At 46.7% G+C, this 25,826-nt stretch overlaps 1 protein-coding gene across 1 annotated transcript in view; it reads right to left on the reverse strand.

Moving 5' to 3' along the window:
* Positions 1–3,280: 3,280 nt before the first annotated feature.
* Positions 3,281–25,826, reverse strand: part of LOC123020137 — a 40,908-nt gene continuing 18,362 nt past the window's right edge. The window contains exons 8-14 of the mRNA XM_044423563.1: positions 25,184–25,304; positions 21,757–22,766; positions 16,247–16,705; positions 15,951–16,071; positions 13,467–13,552; positions 12,622–12,742; positions 3,281–6,708 (exon numbers count right to left, since the gene is read on the reverse strand). Coding sequence (XP_044279498.1) covers positions 5,135–6,708; positions 12,622–12,742; positions 13,467–13,552; positions 15,951–16,071; positions 16,247–16,705; positions 21,757–22,766; positions 25,184–25,304 — 3,492 coding nt within the window. The 3' untranslated portion in view covers positions 3,281–5,134. The remainder of the gene's footprint in view (positions 6,709–12,621; positions 12,743–13,466; positions 13,553–15,950; positions 16,072–16,246; positions 16,706–21,756; positions 22,767–25,183; positions 25,305–25,826) is intronic.

Raw genomic sequence — 25,826 nt, forward strand, 5'->3', positions numbered from 1 at the left:
ACAAAATCAGGTCAGTGCATTTTATTCATTTATTCATTCATTCATTTAAAACATTTGTATGCTGCCCAATCATGCCACAGCACCATCATCAAGATGCAGGGAGTTCCACAGGCAGAAGGCCCACGTCTAAATGAGCTGGAAGTCCATGTGAAACTATCAGGAGAACCTAATTTTATTACTTCAGGCTGTGGGCAGGCTAGTTAAGAAAGAAAACTCTCTCTCCAAATTCCAGTCCCATGTTGAACATGCACATGGTAGGTATTTCATAAAGGGAGCTGTCTGGAGCCAGGGGTCAGACTAGATGGCCTCGGAGACCTCTTTCTGACTTGCTCTGTTTCTATGTGTCTATGTTTAGGGTTACAGGGATTTCCTTTCCCCCAATACGGCCAGCACCTACAGTTAATTTGCTTCTTCACTGGTTAACCCCACCGAAGTTGTCTTGCCTCGCCTCGCCTCTTCTTTAAATGCTTCTGTTTCAGACCCTAAAGAACCCTGTGCAGCTCAGGACTCAGTATTCCCCAGAGTGACCCTTTTCCATTCTTCCCAATTCTCTTTAAATGCCTTTAAATCCCCTTAGTAGCCAATTTTAGCCATTAGATGGATACTAGAAGCAAAAATACATTACTAAACAAATTAAAGTGTAATTCTTAGATTATTAAAGGTATACTTCTACACAAGGGAATCCTGGTCACAAAATTGTTATATTACTATTATTTATGTATGTTTTTATGTATTCTTTGTGAGCCGCCTTGAGGCTTTGTTGAGATGGGGGCGGCATAGAAATGGTTTAAATAAATAAATAAATAAATGTTGGGGGTTTTCACCAGACTGCTAGGTAACATTTCTTCAGGATTCAGGAAACACTGTTGCCACTCTGAACGTCTTATCTCAAGCTTAAAGCTGCACCTTAGCTTAATACACTCACAACCAAGTCCAGCTTTAGGGTACAAAGCCTTCCTTTGGCTCCCAAAGCCGCTCCTGTTACATTTCTGGCTGCTTGGAGAGTTTACCTGGCTTTTACAGCCTGCTTGCGTAATTTTCTTCCGCCAGAACGACTTCTCATTCCCAGTCACCAATGGTCACCCCACAGAGGAAGATTCGTTCATTCTTCGGGCCTTAGCTAGTCATTGCCCCCTCATTCTTTGATAACAGCAGACAACAACCAGCAGACGACAACCTGAGCAACCCACAACTTTAAGACTATAAATAAACAAACCCCTTAAGAGTACAATTCTGCATACGTTCGTAGCATCAACTCCTGAGGGGAGGGGAAGGATTAAACTTAGAACTGACAAAATGCTCAAAAAAACAGGCGCCAGCTAGTGAGAATCTGGAGTCCAGGACTTCCGCGAGGCATGACCCTCCCTTTGGTGTTAAGATAGAGCAGAATTGGGCTCAGGGATGCTGGACAGAACAGCCATGACCGACACCCAGAGTAAATGGCTGGCCCCAGGGACTGGAGAGTGGACCTTGGCTTGGGGTGGGGGAATAAATGTGACTTTTGTTCCTCTCTTGGGAGGTTCCAACTACTGCTGATTCTCCGTGAAGAGTGCTGGTGGAAGGTAAAGTCACTGTGTACAGGTTAGGTTAGGAGCCGTTTGTTATTTTTCCGAGTGAGCCAACTGGACCCTGAAAGTGGGTGTCTTGGTCAACTGTAACTTCTCCTGTTGCTGCTATCCGATTCCCCTATTCCCTTCCCATCCCCCTTTCCCCTGCTTTTATCCTTTTGATTCAGTGTTTTACTCCTTCCAGCCCTATATTTCAATCCTTTAATAAATTTGTTTGTTCCCCAAGCTTGGGTTTGTGATATGCTGAATCCAGTAGCTGGTCCAGGGATTTTCTGGGCAGGATGTGGCCCAGGCGGCCAGGAGAGTGTGGAAATCCTGACGGCTTTCTGTTAACATCTTCAGAGAGGGAAAAACCCTCTGTGATTTCCCAGCATCCCCCAGTCACTTCAGTTCCCTGTGTGGGGAATGCTGGGAATTTATTTCTATCAAACTTGGGACTCTTTTTATTATTGGCTAGAGAATCGGGATTTCGTATAGATTTAAATATGTTTTCAAGTTATCATAAATAGAAAAAAATGTGGGGGCTGACCCAGCAGGTCCGATGTTTCTGATGATTGATGTTGTTTTTAGTTGTCTTTTGTTTTAGGGTTATTTTGAATAAAAATTATAAAAAAAGGAACGCTGGGAATTCTAGGACTTCAGTCCCATCAGAGTATGCATCCAATGGTATTTTCCCACCTGGCTAAAATCCTCAGCCAATCAGAATTGGATTTACCTGCCCCAAGCTCCGCCTCGCATTATTCAAAGTGACAGCCTCTTCTTTTCCTCTTTGGAACAGCACTAAGCGACAGGCCTTTGACAGTAGCAAAACAAGGCCTCCATCCTGCTCAAATACAGTATTGCGTTGGAGGGCAATAGAGTTTATACAGCAAGAACCGAAGCTGAATCCTGGTCCAGGAGCAACCAGTGCAGTTCCCCGGGCAGAGGCTCTCCGTGCCAAAATAGGGCACCTCCTGGCCACAGAGGCGTGGTGTCCTTCACTAGCTGCCAACCTTAAGGGCAGCCCCACACAGGAGTCCGTTGCAGCAGTCCAGCCACCCTTGAGGTTAACCTGGCCTTGTGGAAAAGCCAGCCCGTAGCTGGCAGACCAGTGGAAGCTGGTGGAAGGCACTCCACGAGGCCTCGAACGTTGGAGGGATCTGGGAATATCCCCAAACCGCGAACCCTGCCTTCAGAGCGAATGCAACCCCTCCCACAACACACAAGGAGCCTCAGTTGTGAACCCGGCAACCATTTGTCCGCAAGGCTTCCGACTTGCCAGGATCCAGCTTTTGTTTATGGGCCGTCATCCAGCCCACCACTGGGTCTAGGCACGGATCCAGGTCCTGCACAGGACCAGCTGTCTGAGATGTCCAAGGGAGAAATACCAGTACACAGGTTACTATGCCCAGGTGGGGTGCTGGCTGCCACAGTGTCTATGAAGAAAAGCAATTAGGCTTCCCGTGAAAATGCCTGAGCTTGTGAGGTGCAGGGCAAGCCACTGGTGCTTAAACTAGGGCAGGCTTAAATCCGGAATGTTGAGGGCAGGTTTCATGCCCAAATGGGGTCTTTCATTCCTCCTGAAATTTTTAAAAAGTTCTGCCAAGCTAAGCAATGAAAAAAGGGGGGAAGGCCCTTATAACCCCACAAAAACACAGTTAAACCCCTCTTACATTCATTAAAACACTATTAATAAAAAGGAAAGCAGCAGGGAGAAAGAGTCAACACTCGTATTTCGAATATATACATTCGTATGAGCAGTGCCGGCTATGCTGACTGCACCATTTCTGGGCTTGTCTTTCCAGTCTTGACATGCGAGTCCTTTTGCAACGGTAACTGCTTTCCAAGTCCACTCTCCTGTCCATCCATGACTCCTCACATCACAGGAATAGAATTTTAAAACACTCATATATCCACAATCGTTAGAGATTTTTCAAGAGCAAAATTTATACGAGCTGGAACTCCCAGCCAAATGAGGGATGCCTGTGAGATCGACCTTATTGCAGCATTTTTTTTTTTTTGCATTGTAGCACCGAGAGCCAACTTCTCCCTTGGTGGTCACTGCAGTGTCCAATAGACTTGAAACATCCATTTGTGTTGAATATATCCGAATTCCAAATCAGGTTTTCTTTCCTGCTTATATTAGCTACTGTTTACTGTTTGATGGCTGATCCAAACGCCTGCAGGTGAAGGGCTGGTTCACACAACCAGGGAGCTTACCATGGGTTAATTAACCCACAATTAGCACTCGCGTGCCTGGGTTCCATGCACCTTCTGAAGATGCTGCCTCCTATCAGAGGGAACCAGGGGTTGTGATGTGCAAACCCAGCCACCATAGATGAACTGAAGGTTAAACGACTCACGCTCCACCCACCTTCTAACATATGGATTATTTAAGGTTCAAATAACTCACGGTGGCTGGATTCACATGACACACAGCAACCCCCACTTGCAGGCTGAAAATTCAAGATGCTGGTGGCACATGCCCCGCACGCAGCATAGCTGGCCACGAGTTAAGTGGCCCGTGATAACATGCCGTGTTGCATGAACTGGCTCCAAAAGTTTAGCATTTTGGCTCTCGAGCAAGGAGGGCGCTTAGAAGCATGTAGGCACAAACCTCTTCCCAAAGCAACTCCTTGAAAGAGTTTAACATTCATAACTGCTCCCCAACACAATAAATTACTCCTGGTAAGGAATCTGAGGGGCTGCAGATTTCTGGGGCACAGATGGCACTCCTTTCGTAAGGAAGACAGTTAGTATAAATAACATCCATCCATGTGAAGTGGTAAAAGGAAACCGAGGAAGTGGGCAGGGGCTGTAACTTAATGGAGGAGTACTTGCATGTTCAGACAAAAGGTCCTGAGTTCCATCCTTGGCATCTCCAGGCAGGGCAAGAAAACTCCAGCCTGAAACCTTGGAAATACGCTTTGACTCCAAATACAGCGATGTTCCATATTTTAGCAGCAAACAGAGGATTATGGGGGAAGTTATGGAATAGCTGCGCTGCCCGTCATGTTCGGTTTTGCAGGGGTGCTTCAGGAGCATGGAAGTATTGCTTACTCTTTTCTCTTTGTGTTTGCATTCAGAGTTCCTTTTCCGTTGGGAGAAAGTATCACCTCCGTCGGCTGGAGTTCAGTTGCGGTTTCTTGAGAGAAGCGATTTTGTAGCTTCTCGGCAAGTATGATCCTGCAGAGTTCTCTGGGTCTTGAGCTGAATATTCTTCAGTAACAGCACATTAATTTTTGCTTGGCGTTTGACACAGGGAATAGCTATCCATGAGACATTCATCAAGTTTCTTGTCATGCATATTCTCCTCGTGGGGTTTTAAAATGTTAAAAAGTTTCATTCAAATGTGTTTGTTATCTCTTGTAAAAAGTTATAGTCATTTAGAGGGGCTTCAGCTTGATGGATCTAGCAGTTCTGTCAGGACAGACTAACTTTTGCCACCAAAAAAAAAAAAAATTTAAATCGCTTTCCCACATCCCAAGGGTCTGCCATAGCATATCTTGGTGGTTTATACTTACAGATATTCTCCCAGAATTTGACAGCTGTCCTGGTGCTTTTAAAATTATAACTCTGGTAGAGAGCTACGGTTCTAAGCTGCGATTTCCATCAGCTGACAATACCACCAAAGTGTGAACTTTCTGATGTGAAATAAGAGAATCTTTCTTCCTATAGCTCTTTCCACACTCCAAGCATTTAAATGGTTTCTCCCCCGTGTGACTTCTTTTGTGTGAAACAAGGTGTGAACGCCGACTGAAGCTTTTCCCACAATCCAAGCACTGAAATGGTTTCTCTCCCGTGTGGCTTCTTAGGTGTGACATAAGATTTGAGCTCCAATTGAAGCTCCTTCCACACTCCAAACATTTAAATGCCTTTTCTCCTGTGTGGTTTTTTTGATGTGACATGAGGTGGGAGCTCCGATTGAAGCCCTTTCCACATTCCAGGCATTTAAAGGGCTTCTCTCTTGTGTGACTTTTCTGGTGGGTCTTAAGTTGTGAGCTCCAGCTGAAAGTCCTTCCGCACTCCAAGCATTTAAAGGGTTTCTCCCCTGTGTGGATTCTTTGGTGTGTCACAAGGTTGGCACTCTGGTTGAAGCTCTTGCCACACTCCAAGCATTTAAATGGTTTCTCCTCTGTGTGAATTCTTTCATGTGTCTTAAGCTGGGAGCTCCAACTGAAGCTCCGTCCACACTCCAAACACTTAAATGGGTTTTCCCCCGTGTGATTTTTTTGGTGTGCCATCAGGTCTGAGCGCCGGCTGTAGCTTTTTCCACATTCCACACACTTAAATGGTTTCTCCCCGGTGTGACTTCTTTCATGTCTCATAAGGTGCGAGCTCTGTCTGAAGTGCTTTCCACACACCAAGCACTGAAATGGTTTCTCTCCTGTGTGTATTCTTTGGTGTGCCATCAGGTCTGAGCGCCGGCTGTAGGTCTTTCCACACTCCAAGCATTTAAATGGTTTCTCCCCCGCATGACTTCTTTGGTGTCTCATAAGGTGCGAGCTCTGTCTGAAGCTCTTTCCACACTCCAAGCACTGAAATGGTTTCTCCCCAGTGTGTATTCTTTGGTGTGCCATAAGGTTAGAGCTCCGATTGAAGCTACTTCCACACTCCAAACATTTAAAGGGTTTCTCCCCTGTGTGATTTTTTTGGTGTGAAATAAGATCTGAGCGCCGACTGCAGCTCTTTCCACACATGAAGCACTGAAATGGTTTCTCCCCTGTGTGAATTCTTTGGTGTGCCATAAGGTTTGCTATCTGATTGAAGCTTTTACCACACTCTGAACATTTAAATATTTTCTCCCTTGCGTGGCTTCTCTCACGAGAACTGAGGTATGTTCTAAGACTGAAAGCCTTTCTACAGCCACAGCATTTATATGGTTTCTCTCCTGTATAAGTCTGTTTATGAGGACTGGGGCCTGATTTAAAACTGAAAGTTTTCCCACACACAAGGCACTGACTCCTTTCCCTCACTTTGTGTAGTCTTTCTTCTGCTGGGTTTTCAGAGTTGTTGCCATCCTGAGAAATGCAAGTGTCGTTTCTCACTTTCTCTTTCACTTCGGCCTTTGCTCTCAGCTTTTCCTCGCGCTCATATCCAGCTTGTTCCTGTGATCCCTGGCTTGGTTCTCCTTGATCCTCATCGTCTAATCCATCCCTGCCTGGAAAGGAAGGAGACAACTGGTAAGGGCCCAAGGGAAGAGCAGCATGTGAAGCCAAAAATTTTGACACTGCTTAACGACAGCAATTCTATCAGGCTGCAACAGAGGGAGGAAAGAGGATGCAGCCTGGCTCTGAGTCTGCTATGGTGGTGGTGGTGGTCCACCACCACTTATATACTGCCTCCTAGCCCTCTGGGGTCTCTGAGAGGCTTACAAAATTTAAAAGTCATATAAAACAATAAATATGAAACAATGAACAAAGAATAGATAATAAAGAATAAAACCAATACAGTGTAAAATCAACAACCCACAGCCATTATAATAAAATTAATATATGGCATTAGAGCAATAAAACACAAATAAAATAAGTCTTATATATTAAAGTGTCTGGAAAATAAAAAGATTTTCACCTGGTGTTGAAAAGAGAACAAAGATGTGCCAAGTGCTCCTTCCTGGGACACATATCCCAAAGATGGGTGCGACTACCGAAAAGACCCTTCTTTTAGTCATCATCTCTCTAGCTTCCTTTTTTTTGGGGGGGGAGGGGGGTGTTCCCTGAGAAGGACCACAGCGGATGATCTTAGGGGCCAGGTAGGAACACACGGAGCAGGGGTTCCTTCAGAGAGCCTGGCCTCACGTCACTTAGGGTGTTAAATGTTAACACCAGCGCGTTGAATTGGGCCTGGACTGCAACTAGCAGACCATAAAGTTTAAAGATGACTGGCGTGATGGGATCACGTGAGCTAGTCAGTCCGCATTCGTCGCCACGCTGCCCTGTTGTTGTTGTTGCTGTTATTATTATTATTATTAACATTTCTATGCCGCCCCTTGCCAAAACCTTGGGGCGGCTTACAACACAATAAAATACATTGAAATACAATAGAACATAATAAATTACCATTAAATACAAAAATACAAAAAATACACTGAGTTATAAATATAAAATTAAAATTATCAGTATAAAATAAGTAAATAAAAATATAGGAGGAGAAAAGAGAAGGAAGAAGAAGTTGCCCTGGCCAGATCATATGCTTTAACAATTAAAATGATGTTTAAATAAAAAGGTCTTTATCTGGCGCCGAAAAACCAGTAACGACGGTGCCAGGCGGACCTCTTTGGGGAGTGAATTCCATAGGTTGGGCGCCACCACAGAGAAAGCCCTCCTCCGGGTACTTACTCTCCTAATTTCTTTCATGGAGGGTTCCCGGAGAAGGGACTCTCCCGCAGATCTCAAAGGGCGGTCGGGCATATACGGACGCAAGCGCTCGTTCATGTAGCCCGGACCCAAGCCGTTGAGGGCTTTATAGGTCATAATCAACACCTTGAATTGGGCCCGGGCTTCAATGGGCAGCCAGTGAAGCTGACGGAGGACTGGAGTCATGTGAGCATAACGCCCCGTCCCCGTCAGCAACCTGGCAGCTCTGTTTTGCACCAATTGAAGTATCCGGACCGTCTTCAAGGGAAGCCCCACGTAAAGCGCGTTACAGAAGTCTAGGCGGGAAGTCACCAGCGCGTGTGTCACCATCGCCAGGCGGTCGTACTCCAGGTAGGGGCGCAGCTGATTAATCAGCCGAAGCTGAAGGAAGGCGTTCCTCGCCACCGCTGTCACCTGAGAATCAGGTGCAATTTCTGGACCATTTCCAAAGGCAGCCCCACAGAGAGAGAGGTCACCTGCACCTGGATCACTGAGGCCAGACTCTGTCTGTCTAAATAGCTGTAGTTGGTAGATCAGCCAAAGCTGAGAAGGGTTGTCTTTGACAAACCAGCTCTCAACTGTTTCCAAGAAAGAGCAATTATGGAGGGATGGGGGAATAAAGCACTATTGCCTTACTTCATTTCCCCCTCCTTTCTCACCATCTTTTGTGTGCGGTTTATTTTAGATAGTAAGCCCTGTACATTGCGCAAATTGCTGCAGGATCTTTCTCAGTGGGACAGCAGTGTCAACATGCTTTTAACAAATAAGTATCTAAAGGAGCGCCTGCATCCATATGTGCCCTCCCGCCCCTTGAGATCGGTGGCAGAGGCCCTTCTCCGGGAGCCCTCCGTGAAAGATATTAGGAGGGCGAGTACCCGGAGGAGGGCCTTCTCTGTGGTGGCGCCCCACCTATGAAACGCGCTCCCCAGAGAGGTCCGCCTGGCGCCGTCGTTATTTGCTTTTCGGCACCAGGCCAAGAACTTTTTATTTAAACGTTATTTTAATTGTTGATTTTATTTATTGATTTTATATTTATGCCGGGATGTCTCCAGATTTTTATGTATTTGTATAGTTATTTGTATTGGAAGCCGCCCCAAGGCTTTTATGAATGGGGCGGCATATAAGTGTTCCAAATAAATAAGTAAGTAAGTACCTGAATTTATAAATGATGATGAAGGGCAATGAAAAGACGTGTTTTCAGATTATCTGAGAGCTGGTGTATTGCAGCCATGGGGTCAGGGTCTCAGCTACAAGCTATGCAGCTCATTGAGTCGCTGCCTCCAAATTAAGGTATTTATTTCTTAAATGGATACCACCATTCCTTTCCATGTGAAATTCTTTGCAACGTATGTACAGAACTGGGGATTCAGAAGCTGTGGTTCTAGTCCCCACTCAGCCATGGAGATATACTTTTTTAGAAATTTTTTTCACACTTTGCCTGAATGCTGTGGCCCTTTTTATATTGCTATTATTGTTTTAATTTGTTGTGTTGAAATTGCTTTTCATGTGTTTTACTTTGTTAATACGTTCTATGTATTGTAAACTGCCTAGGAAGGCCTCGGCAGTTATAGGTGGCCAATAAATAAATAAATGAATGAATGAATGAATGAATGAATGAATGACTTTGGGCCAGTCAGCCTAGCCTACCTCACAGGGCTGTTGTTGGGAGGATAAGATGGGAGAATGAATAATTTAAGCTGCCTCCATTTCTTGGAAGGAAAAAAGGCAGGCTAGAAATATGGCAAATAACGGAATGATCTGATGCATGCTGCTTTGATCCCCTTGATTTTGGGCAGGATACAATTCAGGGTCAGGAAACAAGGGGGGGGGAATTGACCCACAGGGCAGCAGCGTAGTTTTGCATCTCATGCCCGAAGAGGACAGGTTCAGTCCCAGGAATTCAGGAGCGCCTTTGCCCATGTACTCTGGCTGGGCCAGTCACATATTCTCAGCCAAACCTACCCCACAGGGCTGTTGTTATGAGGATGATTGAGACAATTGTGTAAGCTGCCTTGGGTTCCTTGGAAGGAAAAAGGCAGAGTATGAATATAATAAATGGATAGATAAAATAAAGAGGATTATCTGGGGATAATCATATAAAATTATCTTTTGTGAAATTAATGTCAACTACCCACAGGACTTTCTCAGTGGTGGCCCCTAAATTGTGGCATGGCCTGCTGGAAGAGATGGGTCTGGTATCCCAGACTGCCACCTTCAAGAGGGAGTAAAACACTTATCTCTCCCAACATGCCTTCCCAGATTAGTTTTATTTAATATGCTTGTTTTTAGTCAAAATTTTAATTATTGTGGGTTTTAATCTCTTGCAAGCCACCCAGAGCCTATGGGAATGGGGTGGTATATTAAATTCAAAATTTAAAAAATCAGTTTCAAGGATCGGAATAAAAGAACTGGGAATAATTTTCTATAAAAGTTTGATGTAGGAGATGTTGCCAGTCAGAGGAGAAATTCCTGGCAGAGATGGACCAATGCCAAATTCAAACAACAGGATTTTTGTACACCGGATCTTTTAACAGATGTTTCCCCTGGAAAAGAGTTTAATGAGCAACCCCAGTTTATGAGATAACATACCACATTTTGATGAATAGGGTCCAACTCAGTTTCCACTTGTTTTTATCAACACAAGCCTGATTTATCTGCACCTTCCCCTTCCAGCTATACTGAAACCTACCACATTTTCCTTATTGTATCCTTTGAAGGAAAACCTGCATCATCCCCCCATCAATCCCATAAACCTCTTTCCCAACTACAACCCCATCCCCCCCCCCAAAAAATCCCAACAGTCGGTGCATTTTGTCTGGTGATGGATGGAGTTTATGGCTTGTCCAGTTGGGTTTGAGAGACCGAAGGAACAGAGAGAGAAAGCCCATGTACAGAGGTCCCTCGACTCACGAACGCCTCAGTTCACGGACCAATCAGGTTGCAAACAGAAATTTCAGAAAAATTTTGCCTCGGGTTGTGAACTCCACATCAGAGTCTATGGCTGTGATCACACTTGCGCTTGTGCAGGGAAGATGGGCGCAATTGCGGTTGTGCTCGGGGGGGAGGAGATGGCCACGATCGTGCTGGGGGGGGGGGATGGCTGCGCTCTTTATTCTTTGTTACTTTGTTTCAAATTTTCGTGCTAAAAAACGGTTACAGAACAGATTAACCTTATTTAGATTGAACCTTATGGGAAAATTGGACTTGGCTCACGACCAATTTGGGCCGTGACCAGAGTCCTGGAACTGATTAAGTTTGTGAGCCGAGGTATCACTGTACTTTGTACATGGATGAGAAACATAAATACTACATGAGTTACTCAGAAGAAAATCCCACTGAGTTAAACAGGATTGGCTCCCAAGCCTTCAATGCCCATCTTCAGAATCCGTATGCCTGGGAATAATGGTTGCTTGAAGGCAACAAAAATGAGCTTTCCTGACCTGGGAACTGGAAACAAAGCCCCGTGAGGAGAGATTGAAAGAACTGGGCATGTTTAGCCCTGAGAAGAGAAGACTGAGGGGATTTGTAAGAACTTTGCAAGTCCTCGGCAGGCTGCCACAAAGAAGAAGGCCAGGATCTCGTCTCAATCATCCCAGGACACGGAATAACCGGCTCAAGTTACAGGAAGCCAGATTCCAGCTAGATACCAGAAAAATTCCTGACTCTTAGAACAAAACAGCAAAGGAAACCATGGCCCGGGGAGGTTGTGGGCTCTCCCACATGGGAAACCTCCAAGATCCGAGACTCATCTCAGAGGGATGGTTTAACTGGGAGTCCTGCACTAACCCAATGGCCCTCTGGCCCTTTCCAGCTCTACTCCTCTGTGGTCCTACACCCTGCATGTGGGTTTCCTGGAGAAGCCAAGTGCTGGACTCAAAGCACCTTTGGCCAATCCAGCAGGGCAGGTGCTTATGTTCTGAAATCTGCACATGGGATCGGAGCCCTGGAGCATCCAATTTCTTCTCCAACATCCCAACCTGGCACCCGCTGCTATGGCTTGGTCAAAGTCTACCAGTGAAAGGTTACTTCAGAAGAGGCTCCAACACAGGAAAGGGACCATGCGGCCTGCTGAAATGCAGCAAGAATGTCGAACAAGTTTATGGGGGAGGGGGGCAAAACCCCCAGAAATTATCTTCTAGAGTCTGGGGGCCCGGGCTTCCCCCGTTAGGCGAGTGTTCTAGGAACGCGTCCGCATCAGTGCACCCAGCTGTGTTGCGAGAGGCTACATTCGGCTTCAGTGAGGGGTTTTTTGGAGACTCTTCCAATGCATTTGCCTCTTTTGTGAAGGCCGATTTACACGAACCGTGAAATTTTGTTCAGCTGAGCGTTCAGCACCTTTGGACCAAAACCGGCAGGACCCTTGTGCCCCACCCTCCCTATTCACCTGATCTCGCTCCGTGCAACTTTTTTTTTTGTTTCCCCGGATGAAAACAGTCCTCAGAGAGAAATGTTTTGTGAAAGAGGTGAAACAATAAATGGCAGAAGCAACGGCAGAAGCGATAAAGGCATCAAAATCAACGAGTCTAAAACCTTAGCGGTGGAAAAAACTTTGCCGTTGATGTTTTGCATCAAACAGAGAGTACTTTGAAGGTGACAGAAGTCTGAACATGTAAAAAGAAATACTAAATTTTTAATAAGTAAATTCCTGATTTTTTGGATCCCCCCTTGTATAGTGATTTTTTTAGCATTTATCAAGCATGAGGAAGGAAAAGTCCTACCAAGAGAAGCCACGATCTTGGCCGAAGCCTCCATGACTTCTCTGTGCAGGGATCTTTGGTCTGGATCCAGCAGAGCCCATTCCGCATTTGTGAAATACACGGCCACCTCCTCAAAGTCCACCTGGAAGGAAAAACATCTGTGAGGAGAAAACTCTCACCCCAAACCCAAAGAAAGCCTAGGGAACGTGTAGCTGTCGTCTTACACCACTTACATCTTTGCATGGGGTAGCTGCGGCTTCTTTAGTGGCCACCTTTGACAAATACAGGCCTTGGATGGCTTCCTTTCGGGGTGGCCAAGCCTCCATCTTGTCTGGCTCAGCTAAAAAGCCTGGCTCAGCACAGAAGATGGACAAGGATGCCTCAGAACATCGGTGGACGAGACCCTGGCAAGGCCCGACCTCCAGGACCTCACAAGCTTATGTCGCAGCCTGTGGGAATCTGCCAGGCCTGCCTGCCCACAGTGTTGCCACTGGGCTTGTTCGGGAGAGAAGCTTTGGTGTTGCTTTTGCTAGAGCTGGGCTTTGAGGCTTACGGCACGAGCAGCAAAGAGAACCGTACCAGGGGCTTGATCGAACCCCAGCCTCGTTTGGACATCTTGTTCAAAATTGCAGGTTTTGCTTCCTGTCCATTCCAGCAGATGGGAGCCTCGTTAACTGATTACTGATTAAGCACATGCTTGCGTTGTACATTCTTCAATTACTTCCAAGGAAATCTCTTTGTAAGCAAAGCTAAACCAGGTGTATCGCTTCCCTGGGGATTCCAAAAAACCTTGAGCTTGCTGCAGGAGGCAGAAAGACAAAAGCAAGGGAAAGAGAGAGGTTTCCTCAGGCCAGGGGAAGTCCTACCTGGTCCCATCTCCCATAAGCTGCTCCAAGAGCATCACAAGGAAAAGGTGAGCCGGCACATGTTTCCTGCACACTCAGTTCATCTCCTGTGAGGTACACAAAAAATGCAAGGGAGGATTTCCTGTAACTTTTCTATTTCCGGTTCAAGTCAGAAAATATTTGTGAAAAGGAAGCCAAAACTAAATTACCCCTGCAAAAAAGGGAGGGATCAGCAGGGATTGAGTAAGCCAGAGGTTAGCAAGCATACAAAAAGGCAAAATGACAACATCACCCTCAAATAACTGAGTGAGGACTAGGTGGCTACACAACATTAACTGTCTGAGAAGGAAAAATGAAATCCAGGTAGGAAACAAGCTGAATTCTGGGGGGAGAAGGAGGAGGAGAAGTGGGAGGAAGGGAACTCACAGATATTAAAACGGGGCAGAGAAAAGCTTCTCGCTGTCTGGGTACTTCATTTCGTGGCTCATACAGAGAAACTAGATTTAATGACCCCATGACAGAACTGAAAAAAAAGGTGAAACCTTTAGTGATTAATATTTCCAGGAGTGGGTGTTGGCAACCCACCCCCAACACACACTTATACAAAATCCCCAAAATGGAGAAAAACAAAGTTCCACAGCCAAATAACGATCACAGGAATGTACATGGAGTGCTGACTTTGAGGAGGGAAAACAGGAAAAAGGGGTGAGTCAAGGAGAGGAAGTGGAATGAGTAAATGTTTTAATGCTGGCTTTAGTGTGTTTAACTGGGGTGTTTTGTATAATCTGAATACTTAATCGTTCTAATGTTATTTCCAACTGTGGTATATTTCTACGGATGTTTTAACTACATGAGCTTTTAAAGTTGTGAGTTGTCCTGAGTCATAATCACTAGGAATAGGCAGGATATAAATAAATAAGATGATTCCCCAGCCAGATTCGGTCTACCCAGAACTGAAGCTCAATCCAGACAAGACAGAGGTCCTGTTGGTAGGGGGGTCGGGCTTCGGGGTGGAGGACTTGGACCTTGTCCTGAATGGGGTTGCATTCCCTCTGAAGGACAAAGTCTGCAGCTTGGGAGTGCTCCTCGATCCAGAGCTATCTTTGGAAGCTCAAGTAACAGCAGTGGCGAGGAGCACTTTCTTTCAGCTTCGACTGATTCACCAGCTGTGTCCCTACCTGGAGAACGACTGCCTGGCAACAGTGACTCACGCATTGGTAACTTCCCGACTAGACTTCTGTAACGCGCTCTACGTGGGGCTGCCCTTGAAGAAGGTCCGGATACTTCAATTGGTGCAAAACAGAGCTGCCAGGTTGCTGATGGGGACTGGGCGTTGTGCTCACATAACCCCAGTCCTCTGTCAGCTTCACTGGCTTCCCATCGAAGTCCGGGCCCAATTCAAGGTGTTGGTTATCACCTATAAAGCCCTTAATGGCTTGGGACCTGGTTATCTAAAGGAGCGCTTGCATCCATATATGCCCTCCCGCCCCCTGAGATCGGCAGCAGAGGCCCTTCTCCGGGAGCCCTCCGTGAAAGATATTGGGAGGGTGAGTACCCGGAGGAGGGCCTTCTTTGCGGTGGCGCCCCACCTATGGAATGCGCTCCCCAGAGAGGTCCGCCTGGCGCCGTCGTTATTTGTTTTTCGGTGCCAGGCCAAGACCTTTTTATGTAAGTTATTTTAATTGTTAATTGATTATGCATTGGGTTTTATATGTGCCGAAATGTCTCCAAAAATTTTTAAGGTTAATTATTGTTGTGAATGGCATTTGTTTTGTAAGCCGCCCCGAGGCTTTTTGCGAATGGGGCGGCATAGAAATGTCATAAATAAATAAATAAACCCATGGACAGAGGATCCAGGCAGAGGCAGGAGCAGTTACAGATGGATTGTGGGGCTGCCCTGAAACCACACTGGAGATGTTCAAGAAGAAACTGGGCAGCCATCTGAGTGGGATAGTGGAACTTGGTGTCCTGCAACAGCAGGGGGTTGGCCTTGATGGCCTTCATGGCCCCTTCCAACTCCACTATTCTATGATTCAACCCACAGAAGCAGGCTTCACATTCATCTTTTATCTTCTTTACACCTTTGTGGTTTTGATATGTGGGGTGTGTGTATGTATGTATAACTCAACTTCTCCCTCCATATTTCTGCTAAACGCTGGTTTGGAGACATAACATTTTCTGTTAATTCTTAAAAGGCATCTTTGCTAGAGACAGCTCCCTCTTCTACATGGGCTCAGGTGGAACTTAAAATTAGCCCAGATTTAGTGGTTAAGAGCATGGGACTGGGGCTCAGGCGATCTGGGTTCGAGTCCCCACTCAGCCATGGAGCCAACTGGGTGACTCTGGGCCAGTCACGGACTCTCAGTCCAACCTACCTCACAGGGTTGTTGTTGTGGGGATAAGATGGAGGAGGAGATGTAATCTGCCTTGAGCCCCTTGTAGGAAAAAGGCAGGATATAAATAAATAAATAAAATGCAGATGGAAAAGGCTCTAAAAATGCTTACCTAGTGACATGGCCTTTCTATTAGTTTCCCGCATGATCCACCCAGACACTGGCCTCTGATGGATGCTGGATGCAGCCATCTCTGCCTCTGGGCTAACAGTGGCCTCTTTGGCAAACAGGTCCTGCAGTGGAAAGAGCAGCAAAGAATGGGAAAAGGGAACCACTGGAAAAGGCACTGCATAGGCAAGACCAGTTGGAGGTTGTGATATCCCCTCATTCCATAATTTACAGAATAATTGTTGATATCCCTGGAAATACCACCAGTCTCCTGACATCATCAAGACGAAAAGCTCTCACCTGCTGCCCTTCCTGCTTCTTGTCCTCTGCCTGGCTCAGGAGGAAACCTTCAGCCAGGGCCACCGCCTGGAAACTCGTCTCCGGCCCACACTCTCTGACCCAGTTCTCCATCTCCGAGGGAAGGACAGCCAGGAACTGCTCCAGGATCACCAGGTCCAGCATCTGAGCTTTCGTGTGTCGCTCCGGCTTCAGCCACTGACGGCAGAGTTTGTGGAGGCGGCTGCAAACCTCTCGAGGCCCCTCGGCCTCCTGGTAGCACAACTGCCGGAAGTGCCGGTGTTGCACATCAGGGCTGGGGCTGCCCTCGTGCTGCTGCCTCTGCACCGCGCTTTCCACGAATTCCCCAGTGCTCCCCACTTGAATATGATGGGAGCGCTTTCCTACTTCCACGCCAGCGAAATCCTGCTCTTCCATTTTTGTGTTGTTCCTGCCACGCTCTCCTCTTTGGCCAGTTTCTGCCTTAAGGCAGAGATGCCCCCATCTAGGGAACAGTCCAAGTCCTGCAAAGCCGAGAGGATGCTCTGTGAACAAACTATTATGGACATTCGTGAAGCAGAGAGGAAATTTAAAACTATTTCCAGCTGGCCGCTGGCTCCGTTCCCTTCATAAAAGCCAAAGCTCTTCCCTCAGAGAAAGACTAGAGATAAGAGGGTGGGGAAAATGCTTTCCTTGTTGGCCCGAGCCCAAGGCCTTCCTACAACACTGCAGCGCACAAGGCAGGATTGCACTGCAATGCAGTACAATGACAAAACAGCACAAACCATTCAATTCGATTCTAGTAATCACGCAATTCCGTATGATCCACCCATCCAGTTGTTTAATCCGAGCAGAATGCAAGTGCCATGTCGTTGCATGACAACCGCAGTTCTGCAGCGCAACACACTGTTCAACACGCTATTCGTACAATGCACTATCTTGTCTGTCCCAAAAAATCCCTTGAGTTTTTCCTTTCTTTGCACATCCTCCCATTTCCCCCCTTTCTGGCGAGTCTATTTAGGAAAAGACTAAATTGCTTCTTAAACTTCGGGGTATTCCTAAAACACTTTAAGTATGCAATAAATGGCACCGACCCTAAATCTGGAATGGATCAGGAGAGAAGCAATGTTTCCGAGTGGTTAGGGATGCAAAAGACTGGGGGAACTTGGGTTTAAATCCCCATTCAGCCATGGGGTTTGGAGGGCAACTATAAGAGGGAAGGAAAGATGGACAGCAGGGGGACACAGCAGGGATTGTGGGTTGCATTCACCTCAGCAGAACAGGAGACTAGAACGGGATAGAAATAGAGATGGAAGGGGTCTAAAAGGCCATCCAGTCCACCCCCCTGGACCCACGTTCATATGTGGTCACCCATCCAGCTGCAGGGCACTGCCTTTCCAGCTTTGCAAAGGAGACTTGACGTGTTAACTGGGTGTACAGCTATGCAGAATGAGGTAAGTGATTTAGGATGGGAAATGCTAAGAGAAACGAGGAAGCAGTTAAGCCAGTTCTCTGCACGTTCAATTCTATGCATGCTCAGACAGCAGCTCCTACGAAAGTCTGGATGGAGTGACCTCTAGGTCTGAATTCCTATGGGGGCACCCCCGGACACCACATTATACCCATCCTGGCCTAATTCACGGGATTATTATGAAGATAAAACAGATGGGGGGCGCATCACCACATGTTAGACCAAAGTCCTTGCATCAAGGAAAGGACTTGGCTCTAATCTAATCTAATCCAATCCAAGAAACACCTGCAGGGGTCAAGGCCACATGCGCTGAAGGTGGGAAACTCGGTGCATGGGGGTCTTTGGGGGCTCACTTGTTTTTCTCAGCCCCTCCACACCTCACTCCCTAGAGGCCTCGCTGGCTTTCCTGCCCTATCACTGCCTGGGCTTAGGGACGTAGCAAACGTTACTTTAAATGCGTGTCCAGCATGTGTGTGTTTTGCTCATTTTCCACTCCAAAGGTGAAGACCTTTAGCGTGGAGGGCAGGAGGGGAGCCGGGGGGGGGGCGTGGGGTAGGATCTGCATCGTGCCTACTCTGGAGTAAAAACGAAGCGGAGGACTCGCTCCCGCTCCTCGCTTGGCCGCCCGCCCGCCCCGGGGTTCCCCCCCCCTCGCTCCTCCCGGCTTAAATTCCCGCTCAGCCCCCGCCCCTTCACTTGCAGCTCGCTGGAGCTCCTGCACCGCGATGCACCGGGGGGACTCACCGGATCCCCGGCGGGGGGGGGGGGGGGGCGAGCTGCCTCCCCACGGAAAGCAGGTCCAGCCCCTTCTCCGGCAGGCTCCGGGCTCCTCCCGCGGCCGCCCTGCGCTGCCCCCGGCAGGATGGGGCGGCGCTGCGGCTGCGAGGCGCCCTCCCCCTCCAGGAAGCGGGCGCCGCGCCTTTAACCCTTCCCAGGCCCCGCTGCAGGGGCCCCGCGCCAGGCCAGCCGCGCACCTGCCCGCGCACCTGGCGCGCTGCGCCCCTGCGGCGCAAGGGGGCCCTCCCGGGGCGCGGAGTGCGGGAGCCTTGCCGCGGGCCCCCGCGCATGCAGGTACCCCCAAGCAGCCCTCCCCCTGGGCTCCGGGGCGCTCCCCCTGCACCGGATCCCAGCCGAGGAAACAGAAGGGAGAGGCGAGGCAGCGCTCGGGCACGCCGCATTCCCCTGGAGATACTGGATCAAAAACGATCCGGTTGATTTTTTTTTTTAAATGGGCCGTGCACTTCACTGGGCTTAGCATTTAGCTGACAGGTGCAACAAGCTCTATTCATTCCCGCATAGAGAGAGAGAGGGAGGGAAATTTAGCTTTCTTAGTCCTCTAAATATTTTTAAAATGACATTTCTACCATTTCTTATTTATCGCTCCCATGGACTGGTGGCCTGTTATCCGAGTCTTCTAGGCATCATTCGCACTGAATTAAAAAAAAAATAAAAACCGAAAAGCACAATGCAAACGATATGTAAGCTCATCAAGCAATACAATTTATACACAGAGGATGTAAACACATACAGGGAGCTGTAAGACACATAGTGTTTGTTTTTTGAATCCTGCAATATCAAAAGAATATTGATGTTGAACCTAACATAATAATCCTAAATGTTGACTGTGTGCAACTGATGGTTAAAAATCTTGAAATATGTAACGAAGAAATTAAAAGGCTCGGCGGAACAAAAAGCGCTTTGCCCAATACCGAATAAATTTTACAATAGGTGCCTGGCATGTTTTTGGCAATACTTCTCCCAGTTGGGAGGGTCTTACACTGCCATCTTTCATAGCAGAGATGGAGATGGCATTGGGAGGAGGTCTTTGGAGTGCCTTCACTCTGAGGGTCACCCTAAGTTGGAGATGACTTGATGGCATATATCACTGCAAAAAGAAACCCAAGATAGATGTGATCTTTATGGTGTTATGTAGCATGGTGGATGCCACTTGTATTTTTGTTTAAAAAAAAAAAAAGTTCACCTTGCCTAGAAGCCTGCATGTGTGGTGTTTCCAGGAAATAAAAATGCTCCAAAGCCTTCTGAAGGTTGCCCACTCTTGCTCTAAACATCTTTTTTCCCCATGGAATTTGTTTTATTTTGTTAAGAGAATATAACGTACAAGATAAGACCAATGCAAACAAGAAATGTTGTTATAAGCCTGTCCCACAAACGATGCGTCGGAGTAGTGTGAAAATCATCCAGCCTGATTTTGGATCAAATTTCTCCTCCAATGGGAGGGTTTTTTTGGTCTGTGCTGCTGCCATTTCTTGTTAAGAGAAGCACTAAATCCATCCTCTGGATAACCTTATTTGGGTAACCTTAGAGAAGATTTCTGCAAATGCTAAGCCCCATGACCTTCCTGGGGAAAAATAACTATAAATATTGCATTGCATTTATACCCCACCTTGCTTTCTCTTTCAAGGAATTCAAGGTGGCTTACTAGGTTTGCTTTCTCCCCTTTTTATCTTCACAACAACCCTGTGAGGTAGGTTAGGTCCCAGTAACCCAGATTCTACCTCCTTCCTAGTGCCACTCCAGCAGTGTCCCACTGCACCACAAGGAACTGTGTTGCAGAATCTGCCACAAAATGATTAAGGTTGATTTGTGGATTTTCGGCATTAGTGAAGCATAGGATTATTTTCTACTGGCAGAGGACTACTCCGTATCTGCCAGGATTCATCTGAGGCCTTTTCCTCAAATGGCTGTAGACCCATAGAAGGGTAGGGAGTAGAAACATAGAAATACAGCGAGTCAGAAGGGGCCGACCAGGCCTTCTAGTTTGACCCCCGGCTCCAGCCGGTTCCACTCATGACATGCCCACCATGCGGTTGTCCAATCTTTCCTTGAACATCCTCACTGATGGGGCCTCTACCACCCTCCTGGAAGCCCATTCCATCTCCTAGGAGACCCAAACATCAGGAAGTACTTCCTGACATCCACCCGGAAGCCCAGTTCCTTGAGGTTTGCCCCACTGGGACATGTCCTGCCCTCCACTGCAAGGAAGAACAAGTCACGGCCCTCCTCCACATGACATCCTGTATGAGTAGATGCACTGAGGATTTTTAAATTTATGTTTCTGTGCAGCTTGAAACTATTGCCTTAGGGTACGATCTGAAGGCCACGAGATGTTGTCTAGACCTCCACAGGAGAGGTGGCAGGTTCTGGTTCTGCTGGCTGTCTAGCCAAACACGAGAGAAGGTCCCTCTGCTCTCACAGCCAGAAGACGGACCTTGGAGCCAGTGACGGAGAGGGAGCGGGAGGTGGCAGGAGAGGGAGGAACACTCTGCCAGGATACACCATAGCTTGCTTCTCCTCCTCACAAGTGGGGTCAAATGACTTAGCCAACACTGGGACTTCTCATCTGGCTCTCTCCTCCAACTTAAACCGAGTTCCTGGTGGGTTCCAGAAGCAGACCGAGAGAGACAGAGAGAGAATGGTCTTCAGCACCTCCACCTTGAGTAGCATATTAAAGGTTACTTGGGCGTGGATTTTTGCTTCGTGTTTGACACTGAAATCAAAGGCCTCATTAGTCACGTATGAATTTCAGGAGCATGTTTGTGAATGCCATTATCTTCTCTTCCGATAGGCCATTGCAGTTAGTCTGTCATCATTATAATTATCGCCATCATTACATTTCTATACTGCCCATACCTAAAGCTCTCTGGGCAGCTGATCTCAATCATCCTAGAATCATACACTCAGGTCACCCATCCAGATCCTAACCAGGCTGGATCCTGCTTAGCCTCCAAGATTAGACAGGATCAAGCACTTCAGGCCACATGGAAGCTGCCTTTGTTGGTAAGAGGCTTGGATAATCGGTATGCTTTGCCTTTGGGTCATTGCCCAATAGGTTAGAAGCAGCAGATTGGCCTTGGGGTCCAACATTATTATTATTACTACTACTACTACTACATTGCATTTATATCCCACCATTCTTCCTCTTGCAAGGACTCCAAGGTGGCTTGGATTATGAATCTTTTCTATTTGAGGCAGTGGCTTCCTATGGATTGTCTTCCTGGTTTATCATTTCAGAAGTGGATTCCCAGTATTATGATAATGGTATTGCAAGGATTACCGGGCGAGGAGCGATGGGCCTAAGCCGCCATTCTCGGTGGAGGACATGATCCCTGCCTGCTGTGTGACATTTTTTTTGGTGCAAAATAAGGAAACCATTCCTCCTATAGCTTTTTCCACACTCAGAGCATTTAAATGCATCCTCCTTGGTGTGAATTCTTTGGTGTGCAGCAAGTTTTGAACTCTGACTGAAGCTTCTTCCACACTCCAAGCATTTGAAAGGTTTTTCCCCTGTGTGAATTCTTTGGTGTGAAATAAGGCATGAGTTCCAACTAAAGCTCTTTCCACAGTCCAAGCATTTAAAGGGTTTCTCCCCTGTGTGCATTCTTTGGTGTGAAATAAGGTATGAGTTCCAACTAAAGCTCTTTCCACAGTCCAAGCATTTAAACGGTTTCTTCCTTGTGTGATTTTTTTGGTGTGAAATAAGTTGTGAGCTCTGATGGAAGCTCCTTCCACACTCTGAGCAATGGAATGGTTTCTCCTCTGTGTGAATTCTTTGGTGTGACATAAGGCTTGCACTATGACTGAAGCTTCTTCCACACTCCTGGCATTTAAAGGGTTTCTCCCTGGTGTGGATTCTTTGGTGTGTCTTAAGGTGTGAGCTCCAACTGAAGTTCTTTCCACACTCCAAGCATTTAAATGGGTTCTTTCCAGTGTGAATTCTTTGATGGGAAATGAAGTACTTCCTCTGTGCGAATGTTTTTCCACACTCACAGCATTTGAAAGATTTCTCCACTGTGGGCATTCCCACATTAAGAACATAATCTGATTTACAATTCAGGTCATGCCCAAATAGAAGGCAGTTGCTTTTCTCCTTGTCGCTGTATATTGAAATTCCTTGAATTGGGATTTCAATGGGCTCATCAGCCTGGGAAGTAGAGACTTCATTCCCCCTTTTCTCTTTTGCTTCGGTTCTTGTCTTGCATTCTTCACCCCTGGTCGCTTTCAGCGATGTCGCACATGTTTCTCCTTCTTTCTCCCAGTCACACCCAGTGCCTCCTAGAAAGGAGACAAAAAATCAGAAGAGGCTGAAGCAAGATGCACCACTCTTAGTTCACTGCTGATTCCACGATTCTGTAGGGGAAGGCAAGACAAGACTCACAGCATCAAACCCCTCCTCTCAGTTATTTCTATAAAAGATTACAGAAATCTTGTCATGAACTGGTCCTTTCCCTCCTTCCTTCTGGTTCCAAAACCTCCAGACAATCTCTGAAATAAAGTTATTTGGTTGAAAAACCACAATGTTGGGTGCAAAGCATGGATGGAAGCCTTCAAATGGTGGCTAGGTTTACATTTCCTGGAAGCTCCTGGTACCTGCCTGTCTTTACTGCTTTATATATTATTAACTGATGGTTGAGAGAAATGGACAAGAAGCTACATCGGTTAGGTTTCTCCACAGAGCAACTCTGGGCTGGAAATGTTGCCCCAGTTTCTTGTTTTCAAAGATTAATAGACTTGGATCTTCAATATTTGAGAACAGCTGCTAGTAAACTTGTACCTCACTTAATTGGTTTAATGTGCTTCCATCAGCACTATGAAAAGGACATTTTAACAAGACCCCAGTCAATGACGGAGTATGTTCCCACAGTGCCGGAGTGGAAGAAACAGTGGGACATGTTCTCTTGTGCTGCAGCTTTTACAGGGAAAGCCGAGAGAAATTGATTAAACCATTAATAAAAGATTTTTTTATAGGAATGTTTCTTCCATTCTTCCAAGTATCTGCATGCTTAAGGGATGTATCCTCTTAGGTTACTGGAAACATTGCCAAATATTTAATGTCTGCAATGCAGATTAGGAAAAATGTGGTCACCTGTTTAAGTAAATATTAAATATTGCATAAATTGTACTTGTTTTAATTATGTTTTAATTTTTCTACTGTTATTTTATTTGTTTTTAAAATCTTCCTGGTCTGTGACTGAAATAAAAATGTATGTGTGTATGAAAAATCATAGTGGACAGAACAGTTTAACTCTAAATAGCCTTTTACCAAAGTTGGAAAGAGAAGCCTTCAGTTCATGCAAAGAATCATAGAAAAGTAGAGTTGGAAGGGGCCATGAAGGCCATCAGGGCCAACCCCCTGCTGTTGCAGGACACCAAGTCACACCCAGATGGCTGTCCAGTTTCACCTAGAATGTCTCTAGTGTGGGAGAGCCCACAACCTCTCTAGGCAGCTGATTCCACTGCTGTATTGCCCTGACAGTGAGGGAGCTTTTCCTGATGTCCAGCCTGAATCTGGGTTGTCGCAACTTGAACGGATTATTCAGTGTCCTACACTCTGGCATCAGCAAGAAGAGATCTTGACCTTTCTCTTTTTGACAGCCTTTGAGGTACTTATAAAGGGATATCCTCCCCCCACCCCCAGCTGTCTCTTCTCAAGGATGAATATGCCCAGTTCTTTCCATCCCTCCTCACAGGGCAGTGTTTCCAAACCCTGGATCATTTTTGTTGCCCTCCTCTGGACCCTTCCTAATTTGTATGCATCTTTCTTAAATCTTGGTGCCCAGAACTGGACAGTATTCCAGATGAGGTCTGACTAGTGAGGAGTATAGAGGAACTACTACTTCTCATGATTTGAGTGTAATACTTGTATTAATGCATCCCAAAATAGCATTTACTCCTTTGGCAGCTGCATTGCATTGTTGGCTCTTATTTAGCCTGTTGTCCACAGTAACTCCAGGAGTTTAATTCGACCTGGAAACTTCCTTGCGGTCTCTCCTTTCTCATAAAGCTTCTGGCTTAGGGGGACTCTCACTTTTAAAGAGCAAGAAAGGAGCAATGGCTCCCCTCCAGCCAAGCAGGTCGTCTCTCTGGAGACCCCCTTACCGGGTCAAGGACTGAGTCCTCCATCTGCTCCCTCTTCCCTCCTGCAAACCTTTCTGTCTCTTCAAAAATAGATTGTCCCTCAGTGTGAGAAACCTCACTAGGCAACCTTGAAGGGATCTGCCTCTGCTTGATACTCCCCCACCCCCAACTTCAGAACCTGACAGTGACTCCTGCTGAGCAGCCTGAAATGAGACTGGCCCACCCTCTACAGATTGCAACCTTAAGCAGTTGTACTAACTCTGCTCTTCTATGGGTCTAAGATGGTTTTTTCTCCTCTGCCCTCACCTTTGCACCTTCCTCTTGTGTTGTGTCTGTTTAAGAATTGTCTTGCCACTTTCTGCCACTTTTAGCTGGTGAGCAGGATCAGAAAACTTTGCATGCATGAATGAACGAAGAAATGAATGAAGAACTGAGTTTGTACTGATCGAACTATGATGGTCTGCATTCTGTGGGATCTTATGTTTTGTAGAGTGCAGTCTTGCAACCGGAAAGATCGCTCTTCAGGTCTCACAGAATAAGGCTCCCACTGGGACCTTAAGAACAGAGGAAAAGGCCGATGGTCCATCTAGTCCACAGCAAAGGGAAAAGCTTACTCAGAGAGGCCAGGATGCCACAGATCTCCTCGGTGACTTCTCTGTACAGGGCTCTTTGGTCCAGATCCAGGAGAGCCCATTCCTCCTTGGTGAAACAGACAGCCAACTCCTGGAAGGTGACCTAGAAGAAGATACACTACCTGTAAACATAACATTCTGATGACAATCAGTAAGGAGACCACAGCAGCTTACAGCTGCCTTCATTTTAAAAACGTGTATAGGCAGTCCCTGGCTTATGAACAAATTCTGTCCCTGAGAAAACAGAGATTTGTATTTAAGTTGAATTTGTATGTAAGTTGGATCGTGGCTCTCTGCATTTGGGGGGGTTAGGGGTGCAGGAATCCCACGAAAGTGGAAAAACTGCAAATATCTCAACCCCTGCTTCTCTGCCCAATATCACCAGTGCCTCTTCTTTGAAGCAAGGAAATGCTGCAGAGATTTCCCTCTCCAGATAGGCAGGGCAGGAAGGCATGCTTTGGAGACCTCCCTCTCTCTCCTTTAGCCTCCCCATTCTCTCCATGGCGATGCTCTGGAGGCCTCCCTCCTCAGCTTCCACCTCTTCTCTCTATGGTGATGCTCTGGAGGCCTCTCTCCCTCCCTCCCTCCCTCCCTCTCTCTCTCTCTCTCTCTCTCTCTCTCTCTC

Source organism: Varanus komodoensis, unplaced genomic scaffold (assembly GCF_004798865.1).
Source record: "Varanus komodoensis strain SLA01 unplaced genomic scaffold, ASM479886v1 scaffold141, whole genome shotgun sequence".
NCBI lineage: Eukaryota > Metazoa > Chordata > Lepidosauria > Squamata > Varanidae > Varanus > Varanus komodoensis.